The 23,103-nt window shown below is 41.1% G+C and overlaps 1 protein-coding gene and 1 non-coding gene across 2 annotated transcripts in view; one reads left to right on the top strand and one right to left on the bottom strand.

The window, feature by feature from the left end:
* The window catches only part of LOC121650891 (anosmin-1), a 43,714-nt gene that overhangs the window by 3,526 nt on the left and 17,085 nt on the right, over positions 1 to 23,103 (top strand). The window contains exons 2-4 of the mRNA XM_042002694.1: positions 3,934 to 3,981; positions 18,566 to 18,628; positions 18,934 to 19,156. Of these exons, the coding sequence (XP_041858628.1) occupies positions 3,934 to 3,981; positions 18,566 to 18,628; positions 18,934 to 19,156 (334 nt within the window). The remainder of the gene's footprint in view (positions 1 to 3,933; positions 3,982 to 18,565; positions 18,629 to 18,933; positions 19,157 to 23,103) is intronic.
* On the bottom strand, positions 20,700 to 20,771 carry trnac-gca. The gene has a single exon. It is a non-coding gene; the product is annotated as a tRNA-Cys (tRNA).

Below are 23,103 nucleotides of genomic sequence, written 5' to 3'. Positions count from 1 at the left end.
TAATTTAATTCATTTTGAAGGACCATGAGAAAAGATTTAAATGGTCAAAAAGATTAGAAGATAAAAGGTTTTTTTGTCTATGTTCCTCTTAGTTGTCTAGACAATACAACACGCCTCTGGCCACCTGCTCCGACTCGTCAGCTGACAGCAGCCGTAATGTATCTCGGTGATAAATGTCCTGTTTACATGACTCCTCTAGTCACTCCACTGTCACCGAAACGGCAGTGTTCACCTTAGCACATTCGTAGACCACTGTCTGGCCTTGTCTCCACGACCCCGGTCACACAGGAAGATATCTGGAAAGAATTTATTAACTGGAGTCCTTGACAGTCCTCAGCACTGCATAATGTTGAAACTGCGCAGGAATGTCATGGTGAGTCAGAGGGATGAAGTCCTGACCTATAATTATTCCCTTGTTGGTCCCTGAAATGGTGGGGTCAGGCCTGGACAGCTGGGGCAACATCCTGCTGAGACTCTCAGCTACGGGGATGCTGTCACATGACAAAATTAGCTCCTCTGTGGATCTGGCCTTGTCTCGATTGATGGATGAGAAAAGAAAGGTGTCAGAAACAGGATTGATAATTTAAGACGTGGTCTACAGTTGTGACAATCTGTATAAATTATCATGAGGCACTGCCTGCCAGAATAAATGCTGAAGTTTTATTTATGTGGTGTCACCAGCAGGGTTTGGCTTGGAGGGGTTGATCATTAAAAAAAAAAGACTTGGTTAGGAAACTCCATGAGGATTTCAGTCATGCTATACTGCACAAAATGAGTTACTAGTGAGGAATAAATAATGATTTAATCAAAAATTGGCCAAACAAAGGAAAGGTGTTCTATGTCACACTGATGCACAACAAAGCCCTCAGCCAAAGCAGCTCTTATTTCAGCTTCATTTGGTAACTAAATAAACTATTCCAAGTCTTTTCACTGCTCAGACTCATATATTTTCATCCTTATCAGCAGTATTTTGTGAGGGAGATTCTCAGAAGACATGACTGTCCAATCACGGGTTCCTTTGAAGCCATTTGACTGCTATCCTTGACTCTAAAGCAAAACACTTACTGGTACTGGATGTCAAATTAAACCCTATAACGATAACCTCTTTCCCAGTGTCTCATGGGAAATTTCTTCTGGATTACATTGTGAGAAAAGGCTTTGAACTTGACATTGAACTTAAGCAGACCCTTTGCTTGCGGATCCCTAAAGTTTTCCAGTCTATCACAGCTTCATTGCTCTTATAAAGAGAACAGGGAACATCCAAATCCCAATTCCAGATCCAGGTCATTGACTAGAATGAACTGTATTAATGTTACCTTAAACTCTCCACTGAGAATATTTTGCATTTAAGTATTCATCACCTTTTCAGAGGTCTTGAAAAGAGCAACAAAAAGGGGCAATAATGAATATTTTTACAGTATAAATTCAGTAATGGATCAAATGTTTCTATTTAATGTGAATGGTCTAGCTCATGATGATGGATCTACTGAGGATCACAGTCCCTCTCTGTAATATGCAACAATTCGAATGAGCTTGAAAGTCTCTATTTTATATGATCACCTTCTTCCACACAGCCTGCACCCTCTCAGAAGAGTTTTTGCTAATTTATTTAGCAACAGTTCTTCGGGGATTTTAAAGCTCTTTTTTGGATTGTGGCTGCCCTTTGTTCTGTTCTGTCAAGATGATTCCACACTGTTACAGTAACGCTGAGGCCCAGGCTCTAGTCTCTAGGAAGGATTCATCACTCCATAAGACCTGTTGTCACTCATTTTCAGTCCAGTTCTTGTGTCATTTGGCAAATTCCAGCCTTTTCTCTCCACTTCTGTCATTGAAAGTCTGATTAGATCTGGGATGGCAGCCTGGTTTGGCTCTCTCACAGTTCAATACAAATAGATGATAGGAAAAATGGTTAAACCTGCCATGAAGGTGATGGGTAACACGCAATACTCATCCCTTCAATCCATCTTTGATAACATCGCAGCCAACCTGGCTCAAAGAATTGTAAAGGGTCCCTGTCGTTTGCTACACTCAGAATATGAAGTGTAACCTTCAGGGAAGCAGTTCAGAGCTTCAGATATAAGAGCACTGCTGCAGGCTCTCCTTCCTCCTCACATTTTAACCCTCTAAAACTACGCTTTTAAACTGAGCTTTTATTGACTTGAAGTGTTTTTTGCACCTTTAATCAAATTTTAGAATTTGGTTTTAGGAGTTATGTATTATTTTAGCATTATTTGATTTTATGTTGGTTTAATTGGTTTTATTCTCATGAAATAGTTTATTCAACTGTATTTACCGAGTGACTGATTATTGCCCTGCAGTCATCCATGTGGTTTACTGTTGACACTAAACCACATGGTTGATGTCCCGGTTGTCTCCATCAATCTCCAACAAGTTTGTGGAGTGGCTAGAGCTTGAAGAAAACATCTGTGTTGTGCTGAGTGTTTGTGTTGTTTGTGTAAAATTTGATCCATGAGTCTGAACGTATCTCTCATAATATCGTTCTTTAGGTTTTTTTGATTAATTGAGCTCAGCCTCAGACAGTCTGTTATTTAATTCTAAAGTATGATTATTGGTTGAAATTGCTAGATTGATTGTCTTATTCATAAATTAAGTGTTCTATCCTGTTACATTTGATAAATGCTGGATCTAGTTTTAAGTGTATTCTATACCTAATCTGCTTTGACATGGGTCAAATATTAAATTATTAAACTGGATTTTGTCCTCTTATAAAGTGAAAATTCATTTGATAAGTGGGACCTGCCTACAGCGATCAATTCCCCTCCCTGGTACTCTGTCCTGAACTACCCATACCACACACATATTTTTGCTGATGTTGTGTTCATTGCTGTTCATGGTTTTTAGTTTTTCTTCTCACAGGTGCTCCCAATGATTTTCTGTTATGTTTTCTTATAGGCCTTTAGGATGTTTACTGTTTCTTTACAGGTGTAGCAGCTGTTTAATTTTTCTGTTTAGCTTTGATTGCAGTTGTTATAGTTTGTGTCTGCCTTTTCTACCTATTGTTCTCCATTTTTTCTGTATTTTCTTCTCATATTTCTCCTCTGTCCACCCTTTTCCTTCTGCTGTTTCTCTGGTCTGGTCAAGCAACTATAAGCAGAATTGTCAAAAAACAAATTTATAAATTAATATAATGATATAATAATAAAGAATAAAATTTAAGATTCAAGGAGGCCCCATATCCAAAAGGCTCCTCTTGGCAGAGTAAATTTGTTCGGCACAATACGGCAGCCAGACCATCACTCTGCTGTCACGCTGAACAGGACAGGTTAAAAAAATATTTTCTGGCCTTGCAGTTGCTATCCAAACACAAATATGTTTTGCAGACAATAACACATAATTTACCTAATGGAATACAGGAAATCACCACTTGCCCAAGCCATTTACCCCCACTGGTCCTTCACTTGATAATCCTCCATATTTACACAGTGTGGCTTTATAAATACACAGCACTATTAGTACCAAATGTTTGCTGTGTTGGAGGGCAGAAGGTGGCACCTGCATGGCAATTAGAGGAAAATTGGCAATATGTGGAGTCTGCGCAGGAGTGCTTACATCAGCTCCTGCCTTGCTGACCTCTGACACGTGTATTGAGAGATCAAACAAATCCTCTGAAAAGCCGGGGTCACTGTGCTCTGCTGAAACTGACCAGTGATTTGCTGCAGCCTTGGTACGTTGACCCCACTTTCTCTCTTGGGTCATAAGTGCTCTGCACGCAAAATCTGACTTAAAGTCAGTTTTTCATATTTCTCTAATCAATCAACAGGGCCGTGGCTTAAGTGAAGCAGTATGAGGATATATGTTGAGAGAGAAGAAACGAAGGTCAAAGTTCTATGCGCATATGATAGATTGATTGTTGGAAATGTACTTTCAGCAGTATCTCTGATGACTAATGATGTTTTTCTCTTTCTTTCACAGAATAATGGGTCCTTGGTTTGGTGCCAGAATCACAAGCAGTGCTCCAAGGTAATGTGGTTTCATTTCTTTCATGAATGAGATGCATGCCACATACATGCCTCATTATCAGAAGATAATACAGCATAAGGTGTACGAGTCACGACAGGACAAGTCCCCACATGTCTTCATGGCCCAAATGACAAACTGTTGATATAAACTCTTTTCAGTGAGTGTTTACTTAAATTGCTTCCGCTTCTGTTGATACTCATTTTCTCTTGTAATTGGAATCCAATTAGATAAAGTCTGAAGAGGAAAGAATGCCCAAACATTTATGAAAGCAAAGCATGATACTTTTTTCTTTTTTTTTTTTGTCATTTGGAATTTCACTCAGATGCATTATGGCATGTGTCCCGCAGGGCTTGTTTGTGTTTTGTGCCCTGTCTCAAAAGGGTTGATACAAAGCTGGTGCTGACAGCTCCTCTGAAAAGATAGTGCTGACATACTCCATCAGACTCTCCTGGAGCTGTTGACAAGGCCCTCTGAGATGTGCTGTATGGACTGAGTGCACCAAAGAGCTGAACTGAGAGGGAGGATGCACTATCACAGCCTGGTCAAAGCAGTAATCTCAGCAAGGCTTTCTATGGCTGTCAAAGTCCCTCATCTCCTTAAACAGCGAAATCAGGATTCCTTGCTGTAGCATGGGCTCACATATCCACAGGAGGACAGTTTTCCTTTCACGAAGCTGTGCATCTGTTTTTACTCTCATCTGGGTTCCACTTTAAATGTAGAAATGTGTCAAAGTAACATATAGGAAGAATGTTGTTGAAAGGGGGATGTCAAATCAGATGTGTGTTTATCAGCGCTTCAGTCCTCCAGAGGACTGCACAGCGAGAGTTTGTGCAAGAGGATGGTTATTAATTGAAAATGCATTAAAATACAGAATGGTTTCAGTTATTTATTGTTACCGAACTTTGCTTCACGTGTGCTTCTCATTATTAATCACAATCAGTGTCTGGTGTCAACTGCCTTGCAAAATCAGCCTCTGAGCTTCATTTATAAATTCCCTTTTTGAATTTCAAATAGTTTCCCAAGCCATTTGCATCTGCCTTGGCTGCAGCAGAGCTATTGTGCTCTCTAATGCATCTGAAAATGTCAAAGTGACTTCTCTAATCTCGTTTGATAGCATGCTGTTGGTGAATTTGTCCTAATTTGTGAAGCAGGGCACTCTTTTAACTGGAAATTCCCAGGATTTAATTTGTGTTTGTCGCAATGTTGTATTTTCAGACTTTGAAAGTAACGATGCAACAGTAACCAAAAAATGGCAGGCAGTCAGGGAGGCAAACCTCATTTGTGTTTTAAAAATATTTTTATTTGTTTATATTTTTATAATGCTATAAAAGTTGTTTCTCTCGTTTTCACTGTGATAGCCAACATCAGCTCCTGGCACTGATCATTTTCAAGTCATTCTGCAGAGTTTTATATATATATATATAAGGTTTTTACTAGCTTCAAGTCTCAGGACCGCACACTGTTTTCATATTCAAACCTAATATTGGTGAAACCTTGCAATTTTATCAAAACACTAATACTTTATAAATTATCTCATTACAATGAATTTTAGAGATGATGCAGGTTGTAAAATTGGGAGCAAACAGTAAAAAAAACAGCAGTCAATTAAATATAGTTTAAGAAAAAATTTAAAAGAGGACACAAAGTTTGCATGTTTGTGATCATTAAGAGAAAGTTTCAGAGCTAAAAGGTTAAAATAAAAAAGGCCTGAGTAGCTTTGGTGACAAGCTGTGATTTAGGAACCGTTAAAAGGGCCCCACTGGATGATCTCAGGCAAAAATTCTTGTCCAAAAAACTTTTTAATGGACTTCTTGTTCTCCCTGCTGTAACAAGCATGCCAGTTAGCACTTCTTTATCCCGCATGTAGACTCTAAATACATGAGGCTGGATTTGATGTAAGCCCTTAAAAATAATGATATGCTTGTGTTTCTGCTATACAGCTGTGACGCTCTGCCGCTTTGCCAGTCCAGTTTGAAGAGCTCTCCAAATTTAATTAATTTAATTGTATCGTAGGTTTTGGTTCAGCTATTCAGGGTGCGGGCCAGGGGATGGTGCTTAAGTTTAATTTGCTGCAAGAAGTCAATGTTTTGGGAGCAAACATCAGCACACCACACTTCACTTCCACACCAGTGACTTGAGTGCACACTCAGCGCTTGTGTGTAATGTGTCAAAACAGAGCTATTGTGGCCACTTTAACAATTGCACCAAATGGGCTCACGCTGTACAGTGCTACCCAGTGAATAGCTCTACAGCCGCTGATTAGCCTCTTCACTTCATGAACAGCTCACAGTCAAACAGAGAGACAAAGGCGGAGTGCTTCAGGGCAGGAGGTTCGTCCATCCAGGGATTCTGTTGAAGAGCCGCTGCCTGCGAGGAAAAAAGTGAAGCATGGCTTCCTAATAGTTCACACAAAGGTTCTGTGACCTCATCCATCTGTCTGCATTTTAGAAAATCAAAGCCTCCCCTGCTTCCATTTCTGATGAGCGAGTCATCCTGGTCATCTTGCATGGCGTGTCCAGAGTCGGCCCCACTCTCAGCTTCCCCATTGTCATGGTAATTAACCTGCTTGCCCTCTCTCCAGAGAAGAGCGAGGTGGCATTTGAAGAGCTGGGGAGTCATTATCATGCCACAACACTGGACCTGCAGACAAACTGCATTCAGCAGGGAGGCGGCAGGGAAGCAGACAGCGGGTGTTTCTATGAGCCATTGTCATTTTGTCTCCCTATGGGCGAATCTCCCCACTTGAGGAGTTTGGATGTGTTCCTTGAAAAAAAGAAGAAAAAAGAAAAAAAAAAACCTCTAGGATTTTCTCCCTTCCTATTGGGACAAAGAAAAAAAAATGTGTGTGTGTATGGGAGAGTGTGCAGAAGGAGCCAAGACGCTTTCCACTTTCCAAACATAGCTGATACTAGTGGGGTTCACTTCCCCCCCATGGGTGTGATTCATGCTCCACATCACATGTTAGGATTGACTTAAAGCAGCGAGTTGCTGATCTGCAACAAAGTGACATACTTCATTACCCAATATCTCTCAGGGAAGGACCAGGAAAAGGACGCCATGCCTGGAGAAGTTTGTTACTGGAAAGTGCTCATCACTTATGATTCCTGAAGAAGAGTGTGTAATATTTTCCTTGCAAAAACGGTGAATATCCTGAACATGATTTATTTGAACAAATCTCAGTTAATTAGGCTGATTAAGCTGAAGATAGAGTCTTTGATATGGCCTTAGATTTTTCCACATTAGAGCATTTGCAGAGGGAAAAGCTTCAGAAAGCAAAACTGTCTGAGTCGCCATTTAATAGCAAATGAGTCTTGCATGTCTTTCATAGACGCCTCGCATTACCCAGGTGGCTCTTTTGAGTGGTCTCTCCTATCTGTCGCTTCCTGATCCGCAAATTCCAGTGCAAGAATAACAAGTGTTTACTCTTTTGGATTACACGTTGAAGGCTTTGGGGCGATTTTTCTGAATAACAATCACTGGAATGCTACTATGTCACATTCAAAAGTGTCTTTCAAAGCCCACTGTCAACCCCCTTCTCGCACCGACCCCCACATTTTCTCACGCCAAAGTAAAACGGCTAAACTTCCCCAACAGTTGGTTTGTTTTCAGGGTCTGCTGAATTGGAAACATCCCCAAATGAAAGCACATACTTTCACTTAAAGCTTTGAGTGTGTCATTGCAGTTTCTAAGATACTTGTGTGGTCATCTCTTCTTCGGGGGTGAGATGGAATATTTTGAGGTGCGCTGAAAAGATGTGACAAAGTGGGTGCTAGTTGGAAGTTTTACAGATGGGCATGGGTGGGATTGTTTGGCACTTGGACAGACTTCAAAGCACCTTTTGGTCATGTTGAGGCCAGACTTTCATAGCACCTCCCTCCGTTAGTCACATTACCAGCACAAACACCTCAAAGCAAGCTAGGCTTGAAAATCAATCTGTCATGTAGGCTGTGTCTGGACCGCCTGCCAGTGTAGGTGCAAGCAGAGTGCAAAATTCAAAGACATTCCCAGCCAGTCTGACTTCATTTATATCCCAGTTCTATATGAGTTATTTGAGTTGGTGATGATCATGTTAAGAGGCAGCTCTGCAGTTTCTCCCAACACTTTCCTCTTGTTATTTTTTATCTACTTTGAGGCAGTGTGTCAGAGTGTGTGTGGGTGGCGGAGGAGTGTGAAGCAGAGCTGGTCAGTCCCAGCAGGAAGGGCCTGATCTGGACATGGTTGTTAAGTTTCATTGGCTAACGGGGGGGTTGCTTCATTGGCTGCTATCTGTGCAGCTCATTATTCACATGGTGGGTGGCAGCAGGGAATGAAAAACCCCCACAGCAGAAAAAGCAAAGACGTGGCCACAGGAGAGGAGACGAAGAGGAGCTTGTGGAGCTGCTGTTTAGACCTTTTTACCGGCTAAAACTCACATCAAAGAGCTGCCTTCTGCGCTGCTGTTTGTTTAGTTATCTGAGTGACGAGCACGGCATTCAAAGCAGCTCATACCAGTTTCTGTTTTTCCTAATCCTTTGAAATAGTGGTCATTTATTTTTCATGATAATCCAACTTTCACAGATATCCCGATTTCCCATGTTCTCCTCGTCAGATGGGATTTCATTCTCTTGAAGGATTAATATAATCAAAGCTGCTGTGAAATCCTCTTTTAGCAATAATGACCAGTCACACTGAGACAATCTGCTGTAATCCAACTGTTTATTTTCAATCTGAAGATTTATTGGCTGAAAACATATCGCACTGAGGTTGCTGTTGTTTCTTTCCTGAGTTCAAAGGTTTAGAGGTGATGGTTCTGCAGCTTCATTTGTAGTCGTTTATATTTTGTCCCAGAAACTGTACTGATGTCCCACTGGTGAAAGGAAGATTAGAATGTAAGGATCTTAAAGCTGATGTACTTAGGAAATGGGGGGTTTATCAATTTATTCCAGCTCCATTCAAAGCTGCTGCATCCCGCAGATAAATCGCACAGATTGTGCGTGACAGTTTCAGGGCGACGGGAAACCCGAATGTATGTCAGAAAACTCACTAATCAACAGCTCCCTTAACCTCTGACTTGGAGATGAATGCTTCAGCAGAGTGATTTTTATACGGAAGATTTCCAGACTCAACATGTATAAGAGATAAAGAAAAAGTCCATTCTTTTGTTTGCTTTCTCCAGTTAAACAAAATCCAAAAGTCCCCCAGCTCAACATGCCCAGGTCTGCCCTCTTTTGTTCGGCTGTTTGAAACAAATAAAACAGAAATCCAGTCATTTTTCCCACCATGAATTAAGGCTGTGCATTATTTCTTCATCTGGAAGTGTTATCCAAAGCAGAATTACTGTTTTTCTAGTGTTTCCGAAACTCTTAAAAGCAAGTGGAGAGATATTGTTGGAATGTGACTGGGGCATTAGATTAAGACAGCTTTCCTCCCCTCAGCTGCATGTTGTGGTGTTGTTGGCCTACATTGGGACAGAATCTCCAGGTCTGGGCTCATTTGATTTCAGATGAAGGGGATAGAGGATTTAGACAGCTTGAGTGGTCACTGCAGGGACAAACCTCTATCTTGTTTACCAGCTCCACAATCCCCAGTGACTCGCGTTGCCATGACAGAAATGCATTTTTCACTCTGCAAGGAAAACCCGAGTTCATTATCGTTGCTGTAAATCAGCCAGATCGACAGTTTGAATTGAAATGGAAGTGTTTTATCATGTGATCCCATTTCTAGCTCTGCTTCTATGCATCTGTCATCATAACATTATTCAGTGTGATGGTGTGGGAGTAAATACAGTAAATCATGTGCAGGGCAGAGCTGCTGTGCTTTTTCAGAGATCAGCGGAGAGGGGTTTGGCTTTCCCATGCCACATCACAGCAAAAGGCCTGCTGGCCTCTTTATCACCAATCTGACCCCACATGACGGATACATCCTGTTGAGTCTAATTGTCATGAAATGTAAACTGAGCCCAGAGGTAGGTGATAACTGAGGCTCTAGTTACAGCCACTGTAATTTTGACTCTTGTCACCGCAGAACATAACATGAGATGGCCGAGGACCTGAAAGCGAATCAGCCCTCCCAGAGGAGTGGGGCATTTGTGCGTGATTCTGTATGTGTGTGTTGTGTGCATGTGTGTGTGTGTGTGTGAGTGGGTGAAACTTCTGAGTCATTAAGTATTAAATGAACTGCTATTGCATTCCAAAGTAGACAAAGCACAATTCTGGCTGAGCTGTGTGGGCTTTTTTGCTCATAAATAAAGCAAGCACCTCTGATTGTGGGGTAAATGTATAATTCATGCTTTGCCCCTCCTGCTCCTCCTCTTTTTCTTCTCACTTTCTGCCAAGCTATTCCTTTTCAACTCTTTGTTGTGTGCACCCTCAACTGCATTTTAATTAATTATTAAAGTAATGCTGAAAGAATGTCTGCGACACCACCTGCTGGTTTCCTCACCGTGTCTGAGCCTAATCTGATAAACAAAATGAAAAGGTTTGCAACAAATACATTTAACTTCACCTCTCTGGAGCTGATTGTATAACCAGATTTAGTTTGTTTTAAATATGATGGAGCTGTGATCCTGAGAACACACAAAGCACATGTGTCCCAGGCTGCAAAACACCTAGAAATTAAGGGAGTGTGTCATGATTTAAATATAAAGCAGCATCTGTTGGTTGTAGCCCAGATGAATTCAAAGTGAAACTTTATTTTGGATTACTTATTATAGATGCACAGATATATTAGCCCACATTTACCCTCTGTCAGCAATAAGAGCATAAACTGGTGGTGGCACTGAAACGTTTTTAGATTGTTTAATTGTTTATTACGCTGATTTTTTTTTCCTATACATGAAATGTAAACTGAGTTCAGAGGTGAGTGTGAAAGATTATTATCAAGTTTTTTTTTGACACATTTGTATGAGACAGTTTGTTCTCGTTCAAAGATAATGGGATGGTGGTCTGAAATGCTATATAATACTAATACTTTCATTCTTTCTGGGTGTTAAAGCAAAACTACATAATTTTTCTGACCTTAAAACTGTGTGCTACTGACTTATTTTGATGGCAAATGGACATTTATTGTGCACATCCATGAAGTCCTCGTCGCTCTGCATCGTCTTAGCTCTTTTTTTTCCAGCCTGAAGCATCATGTGACAGCTTTCTTTATGCCACCATGTTACACAGCAGCAACTGGATATAAACACACTGGAACGTACAGTGACTGATTGGCAAAAACACACACAAAACCCCCCCCAAAAATAAGAGGATATTAAGGGAGGAAATGAAGAAAAGTTCAGACAGGATGCAAAGATGGATGTTAAATTAGCCTTCAATAGGGGGCGCCAAATTGTGAAAATCTGCGAAAGTTAACAAGTGTGGCTTTAAGGGGTAGATTAATAACAAAAATAATCTGTATCAGATATCATTCATTGGCCAAACTCTTATCCTTAATCTTTACCAATCCAAACTTACACAATAAATGCATGTCTAATTACTTATACTGTGGATGGGTTGCTGTAATAATAAGACAGTGTAAGTTCCTTTTACTACCATTTATTAGCAGGAATCCACCTCTCAGATTCAGTAGGATATCAGTAGCAGACTGTTTATCTGTCTTCAAACCAGCTGTGACAACAGTGAGAAACAGATGCTGGCATGATTAGGTTATATTGCTCCCACCACCAAATTTCCATATGGTTTGGATGCAGCTTTAATAATAAAAAAACAAAACAAAAAAAAAAAAAAAAAACACAGACAGCTGCCTAACTGCTCTGCTCATAGATTACCTGGTTTCCACATGGGTGTCATTTATCTCCAAAAAAAAACTCTGTATTTGGAACAAATGAAGCACAGCAGCACCGGCATGCTGTAATTGTTGTCTTTTCTGAGTACAGCTATCCCCGCCTGACTCGGGGAGCCCTGCGGGTTTACTGTTAGTTTGCAGAAGCTTTGCAGAAAAGAACACCAAACAACCACTACTGCACTGTTTTTCTCCATTTTATCTGTTTTCCCTTTTAATAACAGCTCATAACTTGACATGAATATTAACAATACACACAACATTTCATTTTTGGCCTGTGAAAGATTATTGCTGGCTGATTCTGGAAGCTTTGATACAGTAATTGAAGAACACTCTCATCCATTTTTCCTCTCTCAAAATGAAATTGTGGTGTTTAGATAAGCAGACTCCTGCTGATGGAAAAATTCATTTTGAGTTCACTGAGAGTGAAGTAGCAGATTCACAACTAAGTCTAGCATGCTGTAAATACTTCTGATCTACCTGGTCCAACCCACTGTCTGCTCAGCATACACCTGTCCTGATTTATTGCTTAGCAGTAATTATATACACAATATATCATAGTCTTGACAGACTGTAAGTTCACTTTAGGTTGAGGAAGTAGTGTGTCTAGACTTTCTAACAGCTCAGGTTGAGGATATCTTCTGTCTGATTTACTCTATTTTTTTTGTCTTTTGAAACTAAATGGCCCCTCAGAGATGTATTGGAAAGCCTGACTAACATATGACTTTACACTCAACCAGACTATATTTCAAGAGTTTGATGAAATCAATGAGAATCTGTGAAGGCAGCATCTATACGGTAACTATGAAGCTTCTAGACAGGCTAAAAGAGATTTTGGATCTAAATCAAATCGAGTTTAAAAGCAATTTAAAAGAGTGTTGGTGCGGTGAATGAGAATGAGGGAGAAGAAAACAGGAAAAAATTAAGTGTCGCAGCCCTTCTAACGTACTCTCAAACCGAACATTTCTGGAGCCCGGGGGTAAACGGGGACTGGGAAGCTCTCCTAAGATTTGCATTTATTTTGGGGCTTTTTTTTTCTATTTACATTTGCTCCGCCGATAGGAGCATTAAAGTGACATAACAGCCCAGACGTGGTTAGTGTATGAGTCAAAATATCTTGCATTTATCCACATTTTGGCTCAATAAAATCTGAGCTCCACTGTTGGCCCAGATTTCTTTATGTTTTACATTATTTTTAAGGTTAACATTAAGAGTTTACATGGCTGATGCTTTAGCCACAGTCCTGTGATCAGTCTTACCACTGACTGTTCTTGTTATTTGAAAGAGTCAAAGAAGACTTTACAAAAAAAGCATGAATTCTGTTTTTTTTTCCTATAAAGACACAAAAAGAAGGGGACACTTTTTTGAAAAGATACAACCAGCAATTTGTGGCTTCACGTTTTAGTACTGAAGCTTTGAGAGGGACTGAATGAAGAATATACAGGTTGTGTGGAGTCAAGTCCACTGAATACACAGAATAGGTGGTTATATTTTTAGACTACAAACTATGCTACTAGAAGTATTAAAGGCAAAAAAAAAAACAGATATAAACAAATGTATGGAAGAAAAATGGCCTTTTAAAAGCCCTAGAAGAGAAGAAAGTTAATCAGAACCGCTGTAAAGTTTACCTCAGCATCATGTGTTCCATGACAAAATCAATATGCTGAAATTTCATTTTCTGGTTAACGACTGGCGTATATTATTAAAAATGCCCTGACAGCTCCGATGGATTAAACCAGAAGCTTGCTGCTTAACTACAAACAGTTCCACTTCATGAACCTGGAGCCTGAGCTGACCAGCTGGATGTGGAGTACAGCTCAGAGAATTACAGACCCTCATATCCTCACTGCTGCTGTGCTGCTACATGCGTAAATGTGCACATCACTCTTGACTAATGCAGTTCCTGTTCAGCATGCGTCTGTTTGGAGCAGACCACTTTGGAAATGCAAATGTGTGATAAAAAAATGTTAGTGTTTGAGAAGAGGACTACAAGCAGGGCTAAATTGGGTTTTTAACCACAGGGCTCCCTGAGTCTTTAACTACAGTAGTTGGGGGTCAAAAGCTACATGTATGTTAAAAACAGCAGAAAGAGAAAACAGTTCAGTTGTGTTTTACAGATGCCTATAGACTAACAATGTCTCTGTTTCTGGACAGATACAGAGTTGATATAATTTGCATTTGATTTGAAATGCAGACAGTGTTTCCATTTGTACTGTAAGAGCAAATTGTTGCACGGGAGTATATCTTAAACAGAAACTTAATGGTTAAGTATGATCAGTTTTTCTGTTGCCTTGTTTTGTATTTCCTTCATTTGGGAAACAAACTCTGGCTTAGTCTAACTCCTGGCAATAACTAAACAATATGAAAAACACAAACAAACCAAAGAAAAAATGCCAACTTTAGTTTGCATCTATGTATGTGTGTCACTATCAAAAATACCTGAAGTCTTTTTAAAGAGTGATCTTAATGTCCCCTGATGATGAATACCAGCATCAAACCTTGATATGCTGACACTGGATCTGCGCTGAGCATAGGCCCAAACAAAGAGAAATGATGAATTGTTATATTTGTCTGCACTTAAGTGGACTTGAAAAGAATAAAAAGCAGGTAAAAAAGGAAATGAAAGAGTTGGGAGGCTGAGAGGAAAATGGGGATGAGGGGAGAGGGCACCCAAATAAAAGCAAAATAAAGTGAGAAATGAATGCATTGAGCCAGTGTCTGTTTCGCTAGATGAGAGAGCAGAGCCCAGTAACTTACTTCTGGTCGGGTCGATAGATATGAGCACAGAGCAAAGCTGCTGCTCTAATAATTGAATCTGGTCACTGAGAGTGTAAAAAGCACCAGGGCAGCAAAAAGGAGCCATAACTCGACGAGATTGGAGGTAAGATTTACAATGTGTGTGATCAACAACAGAGATTCCTTCATATCTGAGTCTCCCAGAGGGGCAGGAAGCTTTGGCTTCATCCTGAGGGACAGCAAAGGCACCTTGTAAATATTCCAATGCACCAGTGGAGCTCAGCACTGAACCATCAGCACTGGGATCGATGCATTCATGTCTTATATAGTGAAGGAAGACACAGGTACCCACATGAACGTGTCAGCTGCCCTTAATGTATGAAATAACAAAGTAGCTCCTCACACTCCCCACGCAAGTGCGCAAATGCATCCAGGCAAAATAGGAAAATGTCATCTGCATGAGAATGAATTATGGTTCATCCTTTGTTTTGTATATGCTGTCTTCTTAAGCCTTGGGGCAGCCTTTTCTGGTAGCGGTTCATGCTTCATCAACTAAAACCAACCTCTTGCGTGACATTTTCTAGTCTGACGTTTTCCATACTTTCTGTTATTCAAGTCACCCACTTGGGGCGGAAAGCATTTTTATGACGGGTGGAGATGTTGTGATGGAGAAAGACACTTTATCCACAGCAGCCAGCCCCATACCCCCCCTTCACCTCCCTCCTACACCCCTCTTGCTTCGTCCCAGCTGTGAAAAAATGAAGATGGGCTGTGGCGTTGGCTGCCATTCAGCCTGACTCCTTCATCGGCCCCACAGAATGCCTTACAGGGTCCCCCCAGAGTAACAACTGCTGTGTTTTATTACAGTGTGAAATGGGGAGTGAAAAACTGCTATGGATGTTACTGCTTAACCATGCAGTTTGTGTCACCACCGGGCAGGACGATAAGAGGACAAAAGGGAAATCAGACGCCGAAATGCTAACAGCTCAAGTGCGGCGCTCTTGTTTACATCTCTAAGAAAGGCATTTTTGCCTTTTTTTTTATTTATCTTGAAATATGTTAACATCATACAGCCCCATTACATGCATTCCTTGTGCGGCTCTTAACAGATGGTAACTGTGTTGCCAGCCAGAGAGATTTGCTTGAGGGAGACCCAATGCTGGCACCCACACCCAGCTCATTGGCTGTCCAGCTCAGTTATGCTCTCCACTCTGGTTCCACCGAGTATTTTCCCATATTTTGTGCCAGAAGTCAAATACTAGATATTGGCAGCAAAAGATGTGCAAATATTTGAGGGTCTCATTGATAATAGTGACACTTTTTTTGTGCTATTTATTGGGTTCATTGCAATTCGGTCCCAAGTATAATGAAGACATTCATATTTCAGGTGGCACAAAGAAGATGCACAAGACTGCACAGAAAATACAAGTTGGCTCCATCTCAAGCATTTTAATGTGGTTTAGATTGAGCACCAAAATGTGTAAATAGGAATCAGGCACTTGATTGATGAGAGCACCTTTGTAATTATATCCAGCTGTCCTATTTGCTTTGGCAAGACATCTGTCGTCGGCCTTCCTCTTCCCTTCTTAAATGTCAGGTTGTGGGTGTGGCTGTGGAGAAACGTTGACAGATTGTCAGTTTTCAGCACACCTGCAGGGAGCTCTCTGTCTCAACACAGATGCTTATCTTTTATTAAGGTTGTCGTTTACGATATACTGGCTCATTCAGCAAAAACAACTGTCCTGGTAAGGTTGAAGGGTTCCTGGTACAATTCAGTTGGTGCCCTGAAGAGTTACAGAGGGATAGAAAAAGAGTAACTTGCTGGGTGAGACAACACTAAATACACAGCCAGCATTCTGATCCATGTTGCAATATCCTTGGTACACGATGTGTCGTGTTAATTCATGCAGCTTGGCACACAAGCCTGAGCATCTCGAGGTAGTGCTGATTCTATTTTCACTTGTAAAGTTGTTATTGTTGTGAAGCCGTGATGGATTCATCTTCAAGAAAAGATGCCGGAATGCATTCAGTTCATGCACACAAGATCTTTCAATGAGTAAAATGAGCTTGATCCCCAGGCTTATCTGTGTATGTTCAGTGATTTGTAGAGGGGATTTGGGGGCTTTAACATGTGCGTCTACTGGTGGAATGCCCTTTAGACACCGGTGCAGCACTCAGTTATTGCCTCATTGTTCCAGTGCGGTGCTTGTATAGGCCTGGTTTGATGCTGCTGCTGCTGGTGCACCACAGGCTTTTCTCCCACAGGACACATCTGAGAACAGAATTAATGATATAAGGTTACCATATTATTAATAGCAGATGATTTTAAAGCTGCACACACAGAGGCCTAACTTGGGCAGTGAAGTTAGCTCATATGTCATATTAAATCCCTGAGGTGTTACAGTGGTTTCACCTGATCAACTTTGTTAAAACCACATTAGCTGCTTTCGGAGCTCTCTGCTGTCATAACCCTCCAAGATGTAATTTTTTTCCTCTTGGCATTTTATATTTACTGGAGTTATATCTGCATTGCTATGAAGTAATTGAGAGAATACTTTCCCTCGCAGACTCTTCCGTTCTTGAGCCAGCCGTTAAAGACTCAACACTCCGTATGTGCAGAGTTTATCTGCTGCAGGAGACGAGGCTGGTCCAAGCACAAAAAAAGTAGCAAAGACGCTGAGTGTAATTGTGTGCTGGCAGACTTGTGCGTGGTCCTGATTGCAGCGTTTTCCTCCAGAAGCAAGGTTTATGTTTCATCATGCACCCGTCCACCGCACTCCATAAAAAGCAAATAAACTTTTCACTGGTGATGGTATAATAATGACAGAGCTGGCTAATGAGCGAATTAAAGAGTAATAAATAGAACTCTAGCCTCCTGACAGAGATGTGAAATTTCTTACATCACCCTTAGTGTTTAATGGATTCTCTACTGTACAGTAGATGCCTGTATTTAACCACTTTTCCATACTGTACCTTGCATAACTCTATAATTCTAATCTGTTATCAGGTGTCTATTGCTAGCCAAAACTGGACCATATCCATGCCTTGTTTCCCCCACCTCACCATCCTAAATGATGATGACATAGGAGAACGAGTTGAAAATCTACAATTGATTCTACCTTAAAGCTGAAACTGGTGAAAGACTAAATTAGACAGGGCTGAATGAGTGACTTTGGCGGGCTGTTGGGTGGTGTGGTTTGGGTTGCTCCCAGTACAGTGCAGATGCAGCCCGGCAGTGGTTTGACTGAGCTTGCTCTTCTATTTCAGCAACAAGAAGATATAATACCCCAGTTTCTCTCAGTCTGAGCCCTCCCTGCAGGACAATCTGCCTGATTCTGTTGGATGTGCATGGCCATTTTGTGTTAAATTACACACACTTTTATCGAATTTGATTCGTTTAGGGTGAGCGGCTGTATTTAAAGCAAAAAGGGTATGACTTGCTTGGTAAACTTTAATTTTAAATTGTATCATCCCATTATGTCTGGCAAAACAAAACAATCTGATTCACAGATTGTTTTATCTTCTGCCCGTTTCGAGCATTCACTTAAATGTATTCCATGTGTTTATAAAAAGGGAATCCCGAGAACAGTAAAGCCGAGTGTATCAATTATTAAGAGTTCTCTGTTCCGCGAGGAGAAGTTAAGTACCAGTGCCAGAGTGTATCGAGCCCAGACATGAGCAAGAAAAGTGGCACGATGAGAATGAGGTGTAGACAGTATGGGAGGCTAGTAGTGTTAAGGCGTGAAGAGAGGATCTGTCAAGACCCATACAAGAAAAAAAAAAAAAAAAAAGAAAAGCATGGGTAGATTTACAGCGCAGCTTGTGTCTGTCTGCTCATAAAGGACAACCTCTTTGCCCTATGTTTGCTTTTTTTTAGAAGACTGTCTATGAAGCTTTGAAGGTATGCCCGGCATTTATAACAAAAAGGGGTGTAACTGGTTGTTGTGAATGTGATGGAGGAAGTGCTTGAGTGAGGTGTCATGCAGGCGGCTGGGACACGAGCACAGAAGGCACCATCGCTACAGAAGCATGTCTTTGATGTGGCTGCTTCTTTGAAGAACTCACCCTCTTCTCCCTTTCACAGTGCCTGGAGCCCTGCAAGGAATCCTGGGACCTGAAGGAAAACCAGTGCCAAGATTTATGTGAGGTATGTCACTACCACAAACGCTGTGGTTACCTCAGACTTGAGTGTTTGAGCTTTTTAGACTTAATGGGAAAATTCACAGAGGGGAAAGTTTGAAAGGGGGTGTGAAGTAACTCTTTCTGCACTGTAACGACGCTGAATCAAAGGCATTTAATGTACTGGCTGCTCCAGTGAGTCATAAGCCGAAATGTAAACAGGACAGTCACTGTTAACTCAAAGCGCTGCCTGTGTGTAGCAAGGCAAGTTGGTCTTAAAAAGCTATCTGACATATATTTTTCCTCCCCTTCTCCCCCTTTCTTCTTTCGTAGCCCCTTTTTCCCAAGAAGCATTATGAGTGTCTAACAAGCTGCGAGTTCTTGAAGTCAGTGGAGGGAGTAAAGCAAGGCGACTGTCCTGCTCCGGAGAAGGCCAGCGGCTTTGCTGCAGCCTGTGTGGAAAGCTGTGAGGAGGATGGAGAGTGCTCAGCAGTCAAGAAGTGCTGCTCTAATGACTGTGGCCACACCTGCCAGATGCCCAAGAATCTCTACAAAGGTAATGTGAAAGGCAAACAAAGCTGGGTTGCATTGTGTGACATCATTCTGCAGCAACAGATTGCTGAATGTGATCAAATTGCATCCTCAGCGCCCAAGCTAACTAATGGTTTAACGAATGTGACAGCAAATGCCAAGCAGCTGCTTTGTTAGAAATACAACAGAGGAACAAGTGTTGTATCGGTTTACAGTGCTACCCCACAAGATCATTTTACTTGAACTGATTTCATCATGCACATGGCACAAGTTGGGCCACATTAAGAAGGCTGCTGCCTCACTGAGGTGTTGGAGGTGCACAGCCTGCTGCCTATGGCTGCTCTTTCTTCTGTTTTTACTGCATTATTTAAAAGCTGATCTGTTGATTAGGAAAAGGCAAGTGTTTGGGTTTAAAGATGCATTTTTTATTATCGTGTGAGAGTCACAACATATTTGACTTTTTCCAGTTGAATGCAAAGGTCTTAAAGAGACCTCAAGTATTAAAACAAAGGAAAAAATAAGGACAACCCCTTGTTACAACCCCTGCAGTCGAACAAGTCGGATCTTCAGCTGAGCATCAATCAAACCCCAGCGGAGACACTATCAGAGAGAGAAATCAAGGAAAGGGGTCTTGATCCCACCATCAACCTCATCATCCACCTCAGGTTTCTCAGAACCACACTGAGACTCATGCTCAGTCTTGTGGCTGCCCACACTTTCAGAGGACGGACCAGCAAATGGCAACACAGCAGACACACCAGGATCCTCAACTTCAGGCAAGGAAGGCAACACTAACAGCTTAAGATCCACCAATTTCCTCACAACCAGTTCCTTTGTGAGCCAAGTCATCTATGTGACATTGGTCTAGCTGATCAAGAGAGGGACTTTTCAGATCAAACTGTGCATATCCGGTACCCACAATAATTATTGACAGCAGTAAAATCCAGTACACAGCACCAATACTTAACTTTACTACACATCTCAGTACAGGGGTAAACAATCTCATACAAGCCCCCATTAATGTTACAACCCTGGCTCTCCTAGGGGGAAAGGAGTGGCAACATTAAAGATATGAAATTAAATTGTAAAGGTAAAAGAATACAATCTGAAATAAAAAAAAAACTCAAATTCAAAAAATCCCAACAAAAGCACTTTTACTATCAACAATCAAACTTAATGATAAAGCTGTAAACAAAACCAAATAATAAAAAACAAAGACCCAAATCAGTCCACCTAAAACTTATTCAAAGCCATCACAAAATGGGTCAACCTGGTACACAGTTCAGCAAATCACACAACCCCAATTCCAAAGACTTCAAATGGCAAGCTGCTCTGAACAATCACAGCTTCTCTGAAGGATTGTCGGCAGCCTGCTTAAATAGTGAAGCTCCAGGTAGACATCAAGCGATTGGACCAAACACAGGCGGGTGATGAGAGAGCCAGCCAATCGCAGATGGGAGATGGTAAAGTCAGGTATTTCCTGAGGAGCCAGCCAAGAAAAAAAAAAAAAAAAAAAACTGTGACTAGCTGATAAAAGTTTTGCAGCTTTTGTGTTATTCATATACACAAGGGGGTACCTGGATTTGAACCAGAGACCTCTTGATCTGCAGTCAAATGCTCTACCACTGAGCTATACCCCCACACTTTTTGACTGGCCACCAAGAAAAGAGATGCTTCTAGTAGGACTGTCAACACTTTCGGTGCAAATCCACACCGCTTTAGTAATGCTAGGGTGTGGGCTCTGGGGAGGATCACTCCATATAACATGTTGTCACAGATTTTCAGTTCAGTTCTTGTGTCATTTGTCATACTTCAGCCTTTTTCTCCCCGTTTCCCTTCCTTAAGAATGGCTTCTTGACAGCCACCCTTCCATGGAGACCATTTCTGATGAGGCTTCAGTGAACAGTAGATGGATGAACCGCAGGTCCAAATGTATTTCAGCGGTCCTGTGTCAGGACTGTTGGATTTCTTTTTCACTTTTTTTTTTTTAAGATTTCAGATTTTGGATTTTTTTTGGGTCTGACACAACTTCTTTTTTCTTACCTTTTTTTTTTTTTACAACACACTGTACACTGTGCTAAAATACACCAAGTTTTCAGCTAAACTCTATTGGCTAAAAGACTACCACCAACATTTTTTAGTAGATACAACTTAAGAAATGGGGAAAAAAATTATGTTTCATAGCGACAGTCTGCTTGTAACAAAGTGCCCAAAAAATGCAAGTTGAAATGAGTTCTTTGCTAAGTTTTTAATCTTTCTACAAGGAAGTCTACAAGATTACAAAAGAAATCTGTCTCCTTAGAATAAAGTCCATAGGTTTTCACATCATCACTTTGTGATGAATCACCAACAGGAAAGAGAGAGAGAAATAATCCAAATATAAACAATAAAATATTAAAAAGTGAGAAAGCCCCAACAATGGAGGGGTGTTCTAAAGCAAACAGACTATGATGCCCAAAAAATCTAAATGTTTGCCAGTGTGCATTAAAGCTTAATTGTCTGTGCACTTGACTCATCTATTTATTTAATCAATGCTCAGAACTGTCTCCAAGAGGGACCAGATTACACTAACATGGTTCATCAAATGAATCAGGAGGTACTCCTCCTTCCTTCTCTTATTATCTTATTAGATAAATGGTTTGGTATTATATCTGGTACTGATCCTTTTAATGTTTTAATGTGATTAAGTTCTGCATTTCTCTCTGCTGATCATCAATATGAAATCACAGTGACGCAAACACAGATTATCCATCCCAGTTTTAACAACGAGCTTAGAGTCATAAATCTTCATTTCATCTCTTTGCATTGTGCTTCACCCCCACACCACCTTCATGCTGATCCTGTTGTAAATTCAAATATATCTTCAGTTTTGAAATTGTAGGAAAGACTCAAGCGTTTTACAGGCACAGATGTACCCAGAAATCTTTACTCCAGTAAAACAGTTTAATAGTGCTGCCCAAGGCGACTCGATTTTCAGAGGGTGCTGAGTCGTTATGCGAGAGAACGAGGGCCCCTGAACCTGGAGATGGAAGCTGAATGTACATTGTGCACTGCTGACAGTGTGTATAATCGCCTGGAAGCTCGAGGCCATAACAGAGTTGAGGAGATGGAGCAGTAGAAGATGAGTTTAAATCAAGCTTTGAACTGCTGCGGTGACAGACTGTAGGGGCGTATGTTTTGAATCACACATAGCATGTTTTACTGTGTACTGTTTTTTTTTTTAGCGTGCAGCAAGAATATGTGATTTGCGACTTTGTGCTTCTGCACACAGAGGAGGCATTCTAGTATTTCTATTAGATTAGGAGAAGTCTCAGGGACCTGATGCTGGATGTCAGAAAGTGTACAGCACATTAATCTTGGAAAAGATGAAAGCTCTTGTGACGCTGACAATTTCCATACAGTGGCCCAGTCAATGAAAACCATTCACCAAACTGTGAGACCTTCAACTCAAGCAGCATCCCTGCCGACTCAGTCCAAACACTGAGCTCACGACAGGCCGCCGTCAGCACTACACTTACGCTGGATTACACAGGAGAAAGTCAGCGTGGAATTTCTGTCCTGGTCCTCAGTGTTAAAGGTCTAATTAGTTACTCATGGTTTGAAGGGCGTAATTGTTTCTGTGTGTGCTCAAGTACGTTTGCAGCCTTCACCGTGATGAGCAGCGATGCTGGAAGTCATTAACAAACACAAGCAGGAAGAAATTGAGCGTTTCCCCCACTGAGATCGCTCTCAGATGTGTGTGTTCAGGTTAAGGTCCCTGGCTCATGAGTGAGCCCCCGACAGAAAAACTTCACTCTTCAAGATCTCTGAGGCTTCAGACCCCCATGGAGCCTTTGATGTGTTACAAAGCATCGTCTTCTTTTACTTCTCAAAGTTCTAGTTGAGAAGATGAGCCTTTTGATAAAATATGCTGTTCTTGTATAGAAATAGCTGGCTCATTAGCATTATATTCTTACATTTTCTCTTTTTATT

This window comes from Melanotaenia boesemani, chromosome 12 (assembly GCF_017639745.1).
Source record: "Melanotaenia boesemani isolate fMelBoe1 chromosome 12, fMelBoe1.pri, whole genome shotgun sequence".
Classification (NCBI taxonomy): Eukaryota; Metazoa; Chordata; class Actinopteri; order Atheriniformes; family Melanotaeniidae; genus Melanotaenia; species Melanotaenia boesemani.
The sequence above is the reverse complement of the archived record's forward strand: the minus strand, read 5'-3'. Positions and strand labels throughout refer to the sequence as shown.